Source organism: Apteryx mantelli, chromosome 3, assembly GCF_036417845.1.
Source record: "Apteryx mantelli isolate bAptMan1 chromosome 3, bAptMan1.hap1, whole genome shotgun sequence".
NCBI lineage: Eukaryota > Metazoa > Chordata > Aves > Apterygiformes > Apterygidae > Apteryx > Apteryx mantelli.
The window spans coordinates 97,711,728-97,726,153 of record NC_089980.1 but is presented as its reverse complement, the minus strand read 5'-3'; the positions used below and the strand labels follow the sequence as shown (position 1 = coordinate 97,726,153).

Genomic DNA, 14,426 nt, shown 5'->3' with positions numbered 1-14,426 from the left:
AGTCTTCTTTCTTCTGCATTACACTCCTTGCTTCCTTTCACTATTAACCCAGTAGAGCTAATAGCAATAAAACCTTACTTCAAAAACAATAGTCAAAAAGAGTCAAAAATGACTACTGCAAATGACTAGCTGCATATAGTGAATGTATCTCTACAGTCTTCTGCATTGTTTAAGAATCTGAAAAGGGACTACACATTCAATTTTTTGGCATTCATGAGAGAAACTGCATCAAAGACAACAGAAGACCTTTGCATTCATGAATGGGTACTACTGAAGAACAAATCTTCCACAACAACTTTCCTGGTTGCAGCCTGAACCCCAATATTTTGAATATCACACATCTGCTCCAGCATGCAGATCACCTTCCTTCCAAGTGAACAAGGTTGGATACACAGCTCTTTGCAAGGATCATCAACACTGCCAAGTTACCAAGGAAGAGGCTGCTAGAGAGACATGAAATACTTGCCTTTGTTATCCCCACCAGGAACATAAACTGCTGCAGTAGCATCCCCAGGCACTGACAGTTTAATTGTAAAGAATGATCATTCCCCCCTGCCCCCAGTGGCAGCACTTTGTGCTATTGCTAGACCATTTCTTCATGCTCAGCAACTTCATAAAGTATTTTCCTGTTGCTACTTCATGAAAAAACCTTAACCATGATGTGGAAAGCACCACTTGGAGAAAGTCAATTTGAGTTCAAACATATCTTCAGACTTCAAGCAAGTTATCCTTCTCTCCAGATCAATTCACAAAGCTAGTTAAACTCCAAAAAAGAAAGTGACTTTTAGTATTTTGCCAGATTGTCTTTTTTTATACCTGTTTCTTATTCCTGGAGGAAGATTTCTCTTCCCAACATCTGTAGCTGGATTCATACATGCAAACAAGCGAAAATCAGGGTGACGTACGAGAGGCTCTAAAGGAAAAGAAAAATACAAAACAAAAGGTTAAAGATAAACCAAGGACATTTATTACGTTAAATGAGATGCATTTCAGATTCTTCTTCTAAGCCAGTTTTCTAATGCTGCTCTACTACATTTTCTTAAAATGCCAGGGTTATAAATTTCCAGGGAATTACCCAGTATGATTTAGCAAAAGTAACCCTGCATCTTTATGACAGCCATAGCAAGTGAAACCTTGACATTTATTTGTGTACAGCAGGATACTTTAATAACCTTAAATATTTCAAAAGTTATAAGCCCTAAACTTGGGATTCCTTTTCATCTCTTTCAGAACAATGAGCAGTGCTTCTCTCAGCCAGCAAGAAAACCCAGCCTAGGAAGCTCATACAACATTTGCCTCTAGCTGTAGCTCCAGAAAATAACATTTAGCAGTTACATCACATTTTTTACCTTTAGACCTCAGTAAAAATAAAAGGCCTTGTCCACATTTTCCAGGTGAAGAACAAATATTTTCCCAAGATCAGCAAAAGACTATTAGCACAGCAGCAAATGAACCTCATGTCCCATGCACTTATCCATCAGACTATCTTAACCTTGTAATAAACTGTGACACTCCTCTAATAATATTCAGAGACAGCAACACTTACTAATGGCACTAGAAAGATCTGTTCTTTGTATGGCCCAAAGAAGCAAAAGCCACATCAACCTTTGCTTGCTAAAATATGTAGAGCTATGGTGAATGAACACTATCACTTATTGTATAAAAGTATGGAAAAAGTATGAAGTCTAAAAAGGACATGTTATTCTCTCTTCTCTACACACATTCCTTTTAAAGGAATGTGTTTCTTCATTTCTTTTGAGACATATGAGATAGGGAATTCAACAAACCGGATGGCAAAATATAGCATATGCAAGCACAGAAATAATACCTGTGTCTCCTCTGTCTAGTAACACCAATGACCCAGAAGACCCTTCCAATAAACCACTTAGGCACTCTAAAGTCTCTGCTGCAGCCAAGTTAATCTCATCCAATAAAATCCACTCTCCTTTTTTAACAGCTTGTGCTAGAGTACCCTAAAAATAAGATCAATTTGTAAGTCATGTCATCAGCAGTGATATATCATCTAAAGCAGCTGTATATTTGAAATATTTGTTTGAAGCCTATGTGTTGATTAGACAAATGGCAACTCCAGATCTTATCCTCCAGTAGCAGTTGTATTTCTCTCCTTCAGTGACAGCAAGTATTTTGCGAGTCACAAAAATCAACAATTTTTAACGCCATTATCACATAACTTTCAGATTTGCAAGATCTGTTGCAAGATTTTTAAGAGTTATCTACTTTTTTCTCACAACAGAATTAAGCTCCCTCATTTCTGCAACACACTGCTTGTCAATTATATCCTATCACTGTGGTGCATAAGCTTCAGTGACAGCACTGTTAGAGGATTAAGACAGTTAACCTAAAGAAACCCAAAGACACAAGCGATACTATGTTCCTCAGAGAGTAATACGTTATTAAAATTTTACTCAAGTCAAAGGTTCTCCAAACATCTATTTTTTAGAAAGAGGATTGTCAACATCTTATACACTTCAGATAATATTTGAGATCATATGTTTGGAATAATGGAATGACAAGGAACAAGTATGCATAAGACAAAGTGGAATAAGAGGAAACTATAATGTCATTAAAATATTATACCATGACACCATGTTTTTGAAACATTTCAAAAATCACTTGTAAATACTTAGTACAGATTCTTAATATTAAATACTTCACACAAATCCCTAGGCAGGCACATGTTCTACTGGAGAGTGGTCAAGGTGGATTTTCTCATCTCATACATTTGAAAGATGACATGCCATACTGTTGATGATTTTTTTTTTAAATCACACCAGCCATAATTCTTATTATACAGCATTAAGTTATTGGGTTATCAAAAATATATATATTTTCTTCCTATCTAACCACCACCTTCTTGAAGTAGCACACTCTATACCACAGAATTATTGTGGAACAAGTTTTACTTCACAGCAATACTCATGCAAGGAAGCTATTATACTGGTTGAAACATTTTATAAGTTTCTGCTCATTCTTCCCAGCATCAAAATGCGGATCTCTAAATACCTCTACAAATGCAAAGAGAAGAGCATTTTCTGTCATTTTCATTTGTTGATGAGCATGATTCAGTTTAAGACCAAATGCCTCCCACTTTTCCTTCAATGGTAAGCCTGCAAGCAAAAGAAATTTAAGTTTGTAACATTGGAACAATAGCATAAAAAGATATTTAAAAGCAGTATTTTATCAAGACATTTCAGGCATGCAGTCAGATACAATAAGATGAAGCTTGGCTGAGCAAGGAAAACATTCAAGCTCCACACGACACCTCATGAATTAAAAAAAATATGTATATATATTTTGCTGAAAATATTTTAAAATTTAGCTGAACACTTTTTTGTACATGTTAAAGCTTGTTATCCTTTCCAAAATGTCCCAGCTTAGGAACAAATACTTACGCTGGCAATCCACTTGTTCACAATGTAATGGATACCACTCTCCAACCCCCAGAGACAGAAAGAGGTAGCCCAAAAGACAAAAGCAAGTTTATAAACCTTATTACAGAACAGGTTAAGAATAAACACTTTATTTTCAGTAAGAACAAACACTGCTGCTTACCATTAAGAGTAAGAACACTTGCTTATCAGTTATGAAATTATTTAGTATTGCAGTTATTTCAGTTATTTGCTTAAAGTTACAGCCTGAGCTTTATGCATTTGTTCAGTGTTATAATGACTTAAGTTGCCAGCTTTGCACGTTTATCCTCGTGCATTTTTTAGTTGCAGCAGAGTTCAGCTTTTCTTTATTTATTTTAGGATTCCCAATACTTGCAATGACTTTAAAACTTCATCTTCTTTGACATTCGTATGTATTTTATTTTAGTATCTGCATATTCAGGAGAACAAGCTCATTTGGCCCATACTGAACAAAAGCAATGACTATCTGTTCAGAAGATCTAGGACCAGAAAACACTCTATGGCAAGGCAAAGTATCAATACTGCCTCTGCCCTAAAGAAGTTGTGAAGGAGAAAATGAGAGATAAACCAATATTCAGAGACAAAACCACAGTGTTTCACAAGTCAAGTCACCATCACTGACAGGATACCAAGTCTTCTGAAAGCTCTTACCAAGCTTTACAGCCATTACTGTCACAAGAGAGCTGTTGGGTTTTTTGTTGTTGTTGTTTTTTGGAGAGGGGAGGGGGGAGGGCTAAGGGCTAAGAAGGGCTACCTGTGAAACCTAATGACATTCCAGGTCTGAAAGAAAGCATGAGTACATCTATATGAAAGTCTAACACACAAACAGCTAGCAATGTTCACTAATACAGGGAACAAGTAACAGGCTAAGTGGAGATCAGCTGTCAAGAGCTTTGTAAGAACAGACAAGCCAATCTTCACTCCATCAGACATGGAAAACAGCAGTGATGGGCTAGGAAAAAAAATTCATCATAACAGTATTTTGAATGTCTCGTAGTAGACAGAGATTGCATTTTTCAAAACCATAAGAGAGGATGTAACAAAGGAAGCTGGAAAGAAGTCACCACTCTATCTTCCTGTCTACTCTTGAAATGGTTCACAGCTAATGATCTGTGCTTGATCACTCTGAATTCTTACCAGACGTATTTTCTTTTGCTTCCTTATTAATAGCAGATTTGTGAATATGTTGCATTAGTTTGAGCAGATCATGCCAACGTTTCTGCCTGTAGCAGGTCTGAATGTGCCCCAAGAATGTTTGATTTTTCTTTCTAGAGAATGTCTGAGAAAAAAGTTCTTCAAAAGACTCTCGCAGAGGCAGCCAGATCAGTTTGTTATCCACAGGTTTATAGCTGAAGAGAAGCAAAAATTAACTTGTCACAGAGAAACAGCAACTAACATCTGCAAACTAACAAAAACCAGTCACTGAGACAGCAATACTGTTCATTAAGGAACTCAGGTTTCCAAAGTTTTTTACTCAACTAACAATAAAAGTAAAATAGCACATATTTAAAGGTACCTTACGAGGTGATTTCATAAAGACAGGACTGCCCTGGTAGGTAAAATATCTTTACTACTACGCACCAATAGGTCTAGTAAATATTACCTTGGATTTATACTGAAAAACTTAGCCATTTTTAGAGCAACATTGGGTCGAGCTTTTAAATGATTTCATCACATTCAGATGTACATACATTTCAGTGAAACTGTTAAAGTTCTTGAACAAGGATGGCAAGATTTCTGCACACAAACATGTTTGAGACATTCATACTGCTATGAAACAAATATGCATCTAAAAACAATTCAATGACAACACAACTATGCTTGCATTAGAAGCTTGTTCTGATACTGCCAACTGGTTCATGCAAAACAGGCCGAACAGCAGTCAGTGACTCACCCCCCTAGAAGATCTGCAGTGTCACTTTGCTGGTTCATGTTGATAACTCTCAGAGAGTGTCCTTGAAACAGAAGTAGAAAGCATCAACTTGTGTATTTTTTATTAATTTTGTACAAGTTACAGTTCTCACACTGCATTTACCTGTAATATGAGCAAGGTACTGAACAGTTGAGGTTTTGCCAGTTCCTGTTTCACCAACCAAGAGCACAGGCTCTCCTTTGACAACACAGACTGCAAGCTGTTCAATCAATACTGCAGATGGTCGTGTGGCAGCAAAGGTTTGCTTTGCTCTGACAAAACAGATGAAAAAATTCAATGACAAATCTATCAAGAAGCTCATTTCAATTTTGCCTTTATAAATTTTTAGAGGGTTATTTACAATTTTTTAATTAAAAAAAAAAAAAGGTTTGGAAAAAATTAGTTCCAAGATGCACTTAAAAGCATCATACAAGACATTCATTTTTCCTCAAGGTACAACCTAGAAATTCAGGTTTTACAATGCTCCAGTTTTTACTCCAGTTTTGTGGAGTTAGTGGCACATCCTACAAAAGTCTCACTTCATCAAGATAGAATAATCAAAATCTAATTACAACAGCTGTAGATCCAAACTGTTTTGAAGAAATAATAGTTCAAAATAAGCTGATAATCTCCATGTTTTGCCTGACAGAAGAATGATGCAGTCTCAAAGATACATAAGTTAAAACGCAGATCACAAGACAGAGAACTCATCATATTCCTTTGACTAGAGCGAAATTAGTTGATCTGCACTGATTTTCTTAAACCTGTAATTTCCAGTTTATTCTGTTCCAACACAAGACATTTAGATTTACAAGAAAGCTACAAGATTGATATACTACCTTTGTACAGTAAGAGTCTGGGTTTGTTTCCTCATGAGGCACACTCTTCCCACAGAGACTTCTTGTTCCCTTATTAAAATTTCTGGTTTATAGAGTTCACAAAAGAACTCTACCTGTGAAGAAAGAATCAACATTTCCAATACCAGTGTTGTCTACACCATCACACAAAGAACACATTCACTGTGCTACTAATATCACTGTGCAACAAGCTAAGTTGTTCATGATGAGATTTTGTTCTTTTTTTTAAAATATATTTTTTATATTTATCACCTAAAATACTGAAGGACCTCAGAAGTGTTATCTTCTGTCTAAATAACCGCTTTCCATTTATCAATTTGGTAACAGGCTCTTGCCATTATGATTCTACTTTGCTTACTTCCATGGTAGCTCAACTACATGAACTTGAACCTGAGAACAGGGTTACTTCAAATGTTCATTTATTTATGTATTTATTTTTTAAAGAGTGTGGTGAATACCTCCACATAACCAAGGATATTTTGCCATTGTCAGTGGTTCATACATTTCTGTATTGAAATAATGGAAAGGAAGCAGGACAAAGAAAAATCCATGAAAGGTTCAGGGGATCTTGCTGTCCCCCCAGCCATGAAGAATTTTTCAAAAAATTTCTTAAAGTAATGAAGGAGGGATTTACTATGCAATCAAACTTTTACGGTCAGAAATAACTGAAAAAAAAAAAAAGATTCAGTCTGACTCACTTGTGTATCACATGCTATTAATATACAGAGGGGTACTACTAGCTTTGGAATCAACGATTAGGGAATAAGTAGTAAGGAAGATCACATTTTTATCTGAACTCTGTGTAAATGATTCAAGTTCATTGCAACTTGCCACCAGGAAAACAACAACAACAACAACAAGAAAAAACAAAAAAAGCCCACAACTCCCCCCACCCCCACCATCAAACTTTGTATTACTCTGTACATCTAACAATATCATGTGCCTAGCCAACTGCACTGTTCCAGCAATTGTCATCCTTCTTTTGCATGATGAGGACATTTGCAATTTGATCTGAAACAGGTTCACAGGCACTTTCAGAGAGAAAGCACAGCTGAAAATAAAACAGGAAAATGAGGAAAATGAGTAGACCCTGCAAATATAGAGAAAAAGCAGAAACAAAAGTGTGTGGGAAAGAGAGATGGGCATAATATTAAGAAAATACTAGAGCACAGTACACTTAAGTTAGTTCCTAGAGAAAAAACAAACGTTGTAGAATATTACCAGCAAATGTCATGTTCATTATAACCCAATATACCTTTTTCTTGGAAATGTTTAGTTTACTTCCAATAATTTTGGCCATTTTCTGTCTGCTCCCTTGCTTGGGCAGCATAGCTGTGAAACAGTCCAGTGCCTGTCGGGGGGGGGGGGGGGGGGGGGCAAAAAAAAAAAAAAAAAAAAAAAACTTCCTCAATACAAATTTTATATGGTATGATCTGACAAGCACCATCACCTTAATTAACACAAGTCTGAATCAGATCCAGCCAAGGCAAACAAAATTATTTCAGTGCCTTCAGATCTAGTCTAGAAATGGAATCAGAATGATATATTAAAAAAAATTCTAAATTCTGTAATTTACTGGATTTCTGATCACTGTAAAACTTTTCAATACCCAAGGACACCAGTCTCAGCAGCTTTTTTCAGATGACAGGACCAAAATGAAGGCAGTAATGTTGTAAGAGCTCACATCTTAAAACTACCTCTGATGCACAACTGAGAAATTCCAGATCTGGAGTATAAGCTGATGTAAAGTAGGAAAGTAGTTCCATATTGGAAGAAAAAGAAAAGATTTCAGAATCATACTGCAAATTAAGTATCTTTAATTTTGCTGAGCAATTCAGATACTAAGTCTCACAAAGGACACCAGAATAATGAAAACAAGAGCTGAAAGGTTTTCACCAGGAGGCAAACACAGCTCTGATTTAAAAAGCAAGGGCTAAGAAGCTCTGTCACTGAGCTGAGCTAATATCACAGAGCATGACACGCCAGCCAGAACTAACGTGGGAGGGAGGGAGGAAGTGAGGGGATTAAACCCTCTTAGTAATCAGTAAATCTAACCCTGTAATACTTCTAACACAGTGCAACTACCACACACACTGTGTGGACACATGTATTACCAAGTAAGTGCATGCCACAGATTCTGCATCAGCTGTCACATAAACATGGCTCTAATGCTACTGCAAACAGGTCTAGATAGTGACTCTCTGTGCCTTGGGACATCGGTCAGTGACATCCTCCTCAATACCCACATTACCTAAGAGGTATTCATTATCAGGAATGTCCTGGTGCTCCACTACGGACAGGGGAGAACTGAATATAAAAGCTCAGAATTATCAAAACTGCCATAAAACCATCTCCAAAGCACAGTCAAAGCCTAAATAGACTTAATAAGAGAAGCCATTTTAAAAACAAGCTATGAAATGTACCTCAGCCCAGTATCCTAACTTAGATCATGATCCAGGCCTTAGTATTTATTGAGCATTGTTTCTAGACAAAACCACATCACTGGAAAGACTCGAAAGCTGTGACAAGCAATGTGGTGTCTTTCAGGCAAAGGGAAGATTACACTCCTCCTGACAAATCTAGCTTCCAGCTTTAGTTCTGAATGCATCCATACTATTACATCACTTCATTCCTATTTTAATTCTACCTTTGGAAGTATTTTACATGAATTCTTTTTACATTTCATCTCTCCTCGAGCCATCTACAATAAGGTTTGGGAGTAACTACAGCACCTTAGTCACAAGTAGCAAACACCAAGTACTTCCATTTTTTTTTAAAGGCTCACTAAACTAATCCTCGGGCATTTTTCTTGTTGCAATCACAATACACATTGCACTAAAATGAATCGAATGTTTAAATGGTAAGTAAATTTGTTAATGTATCCACATTACATAAACTTTTACTCTTCCTTGGTCGCATGCAATCCCAGCTCATACCAGTTAAAATTACATTGCAGCACACAGTATGTCTGTATACAAATAGGAAGTTTGGACTGGCTTTCTGCACATCATTGTGAACAATTTGCCTAGTTGTAAGGAAAGACTCTAATATGCTAATCACATCAAGCTTTCCAACTACAGTCCAATTACTTCAAATAAAAATGAATGTAATTTCCCTCTCACAAACTCTCAAATAGACTATTTGATTATTTGTGATATAATGCGAAAATTTGAGTTAACAATTTCCTGATAGATCAGGTCTTACCGCACCTCCTGAAAAATATTCACTGCTGTGGTTGAAGAAGTACTATCAAAGTTGCACGCAATCCTGCTGCACCAATTCAGTAAGTCCCTAAAAAGAAAAATGGAGAAAAAAGATTTGGTGCAATCAAGCCAAAATGCATGGTACTTCCTCTCATGTTCAGGTTAGCTCACTTACCATTTGTCATCTTTTTTAGCGATTATACATTTAGCTGTCTTTTAAGTTGTAAATGGGAAACTACATATAAATAGCATGCTAATTCTAAAGAGTAAATGAGTACTTAAAGAACAACAGTATCACTTTCTGATACATTGTTTGTAAATAGATAATAAATACCACATTATCCATTACTGTGAAATTGAGAAAATGAAAAGCAGTATACTTTTCATCCAGAAAGGTATGAAGAAACATTTTTCAAGACACAGATTCCTCATCAACACCACAATCTCTTGGAAGTGAGGCAAAGGAAACATCTAATTCTGGGAAAACCAATGCTGCTTTTAAATAAGCAGCATTCCTATGCTTCACAAAAATACAGACTACCCATATCTAGTATCTGCTAAATAATTCACAAAGCACTGTTGGTTATAGAAATTCTATATTGCTGAACTCAACATTTGGTATCAGAAGAAAGGAAAAAAAAAAATCTGAACACCTAAGCTGCATTTCATCATAAAAATGCAGAAACTAATAGTATACTACAGGTTTGGTTATTTTGAGTGAATTGTAGATTAGAAAGCTGTAAGTGAGTGTCTAATACTAAACTATCTAGATGAACAAATGCATACAACTCCTGAAAAAGTTATCCGCTAGTTACTATTAAAACAATATACAGAGCATTTCAATAGTTAACTAGCAGAACTGATGCTCTGTGTAAAAACAAACTGAGAAATAATCCACATGGCCTGATACTAATTTATTTCTCAACACTATACATGACAAAACCTCTATTAAAGAAGAAAAGGAGTATAGTAAATACAAAATCCTTTATAATTTGTATGGAAATTTATTTTAAGAAAAAAAATACATTAAACATGATTTAAAATTAAAAAATGGAATTTTCAAACCACTTTTATTAAATTCAGGTTTAATTATTCAAACTTTTATCACCAGTTATAAAAAGATGAAAAGAATAAAAAGAAGGAGGAAAAAAAGAAAAAGCTTTCTGATATCTGTAGCCAGCTGGCTAAATTTCCTCCTGACAAACATATAAGAAAAGACAACCTTAGAGATAGTTCTCGTCCTTCCAGATTTGGTTTCTTATTTTCTGATCTTGATTCTGATGCATCCTCTGCAATGTGCCTGGTGCCAGAAGCACTCCTTTCTGATGCCTCATACTTGTCTCCCGTAAGGTGAATATAAATGTCTAGCAAACGATCAGTTACAGAAGCAAGGTTGGGGTATCTGCTCTGAAGAACCTGAAAAACAAAACAACCCCCCCCCAAAACCCTTTATCATTGGAAGCCAACCACTAATCACCAAAATTTTAAATAGGATACACTTCAGTAGTCACTCATCAAGCTGGCAAGCCGCACAAAACTGCTCTCTTAGTCTTGCTGACAACATTTGGTGATTCTTTTTTATACAGATGTTGTAATGTCATGTATATTATAAGAACATTAAATTATGCAAGGTTTTGCTCTCATCTGAAGCAAGTGTAAGTCATTGCCAGTTGCATGATACTGATTTGGATGCCAAATGTGAAATTTTCCAACTCAACTATACTCCTGTTTATTTTATGGATTTGTACTACTATTGATGGGAAGTACAGAAGTATATTCAGCACCATCTAAAGTTAACATCATAAGTCAAAAGCATACAACTTTATAACTGATCATAAAAATTCCTGTCTCCTGTCCCTCTTACACAGCTTTTATGACTGAACTTTTTTTTGAGCATCGAAGATGTCTCTTTACTGCACTGACAAAGATGCACTAAAAGGCTAATTTTTCTTTTATCATTTCCTTTCAGATTAGCTCTCTCCACCGAGGCTTAAAGGCTGAAGCCATGGCTTCCCGAAATAGGCTTTTCACAGATACAGGCCAGGATCATTGGTCTTGCCCTGCCAAAGTGACTTTTAAGATTAGCCAGAAGAACATGAATCTATTTTCAACACGAGCAAGCAGGTGGATGTTTTTGTCACCTTTTCTTCTTCTGTTACAGAATCTTACACAGTCCATCTGATTTACATATTTTTGTCACTTGAGGTACAAGGTTTAAAAACAAAACAAACAAACAAAAAAGAACAACTGGAAGAATCTAGTGGTAACTGACACATTTAGTATGGAAGCATCCTTTTTTCTTAAGGCTTTGACAGCCAAGCTTTATTTTACACTGCTCCTTTCTGGAAGCCATCTTTGTTATCAAATTGGCCAGAAAGCCTTCTTCACCGCTGTAACAGTGAGCTGCTTAAATTCCTGCCCACGTGGATCTATTTGTGGTAGAAACAGCTACAGCACACAAACTTATACATTTCCAGCAAACTGCCTGCTGAGGCCTCCCATGCATCTACTTGCTCAGGCTGCAACAAAATCTAGAAACACAAAATAGGTGCTGCTCTTGCACCACTCCTAATACTTACATGACAAATGACAAGATAGGAAAATACAGATATTTAAGGTCATTCATAACTGTACTGGCTGCTGAGTGAGCCCCAAGGAGTAGATGAATTCTATTGGAAACCTATCTTTTCCAGTCTAGAAAATTCAGAAATTTCTCTCAAATCTTCTGCCGGAGATAATTTGTCCCCTCTTCCCTTAGGCAAGGCTTTTTTTTACAATCAAATTGTATTTTGAATTTTATATCACAAGGAGAATCTCTAGAGAATTCTATTTTCATGTAAGCCCTGGGCTTAATTTTTTGATGGACCTACACATAGCAAACATTCCCTACGGATGTTAACAAAAGATGTCTACAGCAATAGTAATTGACAATCGGTAAGCGAATACTTTCCATTTCAAGGCTTAGAGAACTCAGGAGTACAGTAAGCTTGATTTTCTTTTCTTCTTCTTTCTCTTCTTCACCCCCCACCCCTGCTTTAAAAAACAAAACAAAACAAAAAACACCTCTGCATGCTACAAAACAGCAAAGTAATTTGACTCTTAGACCCATTCAAAGCCAAATTGTGTTTGCCATGACAAAACCCAGGAATCCATCCAATTCACATCAAATTTTCTCGGTAAACTGCCCATTTACTTCAGCATTAGCTCTTTAGATCTGAAGCAATAAGGGTAAATTATACAACTTGGAGAGGAAAATAAGAATTAAATTTATTACCAGAAAACATTCATTACCCTTAATTGAAACAAATTTTCACATGCCACAATAGAGTAACATACACCATACCTCCTTGAGTTCTTCTTTGCTCATGTAATCCAGATGAATTTTGGTCCAATACTTGTCCAGAAGAGCAGCACAGCTGCTTTGCTGTCTGTACCAACCACCACCACAACTGAAGATCCTAAAGCAAAGCAACACACAAAGACACATAGCATATAGTGTTTTGCTGAAGAATTCAACATTTTTATACATTCCCATACATCAAAGAACAGCTGCTGGGGGAAAAAGTGCATGCCTAGATCGCCCGCTGTTTGTCACGGTGCTGTCAGCCACCCTACCATGCCTATCTCTGCTTTCTAAATCACCTTTTTCTTTTATCACAGTATATTGCCCCTCTGGTGCAAAATCTCCAAAGAGGTACTCACAAAAAGAAGCAGGACAACAAGCTAATCCTACCAGAAACAACATACAGGATGCCCTGTAAAGGGAGGAGCCTGAAAGAAGGGACAAGGATAATAACTTCCACAGATCCTAAGTGATCCATGCTGTATTGTGGATGGAGGTGCAGGAAAAGCCTCCACCCCAGTCTTTACTGACTTTGTTCTCATTCTTCAGCCTCCTTTTCCTTCTCTTCACATATTTTGCTCCCTACTGGTTTTTACTGTGCAGATAGCTACTCAGCCATATGTTCTACCCACTGTGGAAGAAGCCTTGCACATGCAAAGCACTAGATATTGCTGTTTTTTTTCTTAATTTAATATTCTGCATTTGAGGTTTTCCTTAACCTACCTCCCAAATCGGAGATTCGATAAGTCTGTTGCAGTGTTTCTGTGGTATACTTGGTCAATGGTTTGTACAGCCAAAAAGTATAGTTCCCATTGAGTTATATGAACCATTGACCAAGTATACCACAGAGACAGCAAATTTAGGAGATGAGGCAACCAAATGAGAGGTCTAAAAGATTAAATCTCAAAATAAATAAATCAGACAAATCAGAGAAAAGATCACTTATCTATGGAAGGAGGACAAAAGCAGCAGGGAAAATTGTTAAAAGCTTTGAAGAAATCTATAAAACATCCGAGAAACGTGTAACCATGCCCTTTTAGATATCATAACCTTTAATCTTGCTCCAACATTATGTATTAATATACAAGATGACATTTTGACATCTGATGTGTGAGCCATTACTACAATTGCTACAAGCGAATGGTCATGGAGAATACCTTTAAAACCTTTTCCTGGCTAACAAACACTACAAAACTCTATATTTGCACAAGACTTTCAGGAATTAGATTTTCTTCACAAGAATTTTTCCTTATATTCCTTTTTCCCATGATTCCCAATAGAAGAATTTGATTCTATCACAGATGCAGTGTTGAATTAAAACTATTCATGAAACCCTTAATAAATATCTTCTAGGGAACACAGATAAACAACTGCTCAAGGAGAAGGTGGCATAAAAAAACAAAATCCAGAAAACTAAATACATTCAGTAGTCAGATTGTCAACTATCAATTGGAAATTGCTAGAATATTTCTTTCCAGGTTAAAAATAGTATATTCATGCTTTTAAGTTCATATAACTTTACATGCCTACCTCCTGGTTGCAAAAAACTGGAATCCTGGAGCTACTTTTAAGCAGTCACCACAACCAGGAATTAGTAATTCTCTTTTTTCCAAAAGAGGAATCAGCACAGAGATCTGGAGAAGAGAAGAAACTTTATAAAACATTCTTCTTTTGTGAAAA

The 14,426-nt window shown here is 36.3% G+C and overlaps 1 protein-coding gene across 3 annotated transcripts in view; it reads right to left on the bottom strand.

Annotated features, from left to right (window-relative positions):
* The window catches only part of MDN1 (midasin AAA ATPase 1), a 109,203-nt gene that overhangs the window by 79,106 nt on the left and 15,671 nt on the right, over positions 1-14,426 (bottom strand). For all 3 annotated transcript variants that reach the window (XM_067293986.1, XM_067293987.1, XM_067293988.1), the window contains exons 8-19: positions 14,277-14,380; positions 12,747-12,861; positions 10,626-10,819; positions 9,410-9,491; positions 7,456-7,551; positions 6,183-6,295; positions 5,467-5,615; positions 5,326-5,386; positions 4,569-4,780; positions 3,025-3,128; positions 1,829-1,973; positions 817-913 (exon numbers count right to left, since the gene is read on the bottom strand). In XM_067293986.1, the coding sequence (XP_067150087.1) occupies positions 817-913; positions 1,829-1,973; positions 3,025-3,128; positions 4,569-4,780; positions 5,326-5,386; positions 5,467-5,615; positions 6,183-6,295; positions 7,456-7,551; positions 9,410-9,491; positions 10,626-10,819; positions 12,747-12,861; positions 14,277-14,380 (1,472 nt within the window). The remainder of the gene's footprint in view (positions 1-816; positions 914-1,828; positions 1,974-3,024; positions 3,129-4,568; positions 4,781-5,325; positions 5,387-5,466; positions 5,616-6,182; positions 6,296-7,455; positions 7,552-9,409; positions 9,492-10,625; positions 10,820-12,746; positions 12,862-14,276; positions 14,381-14,426) is intronic.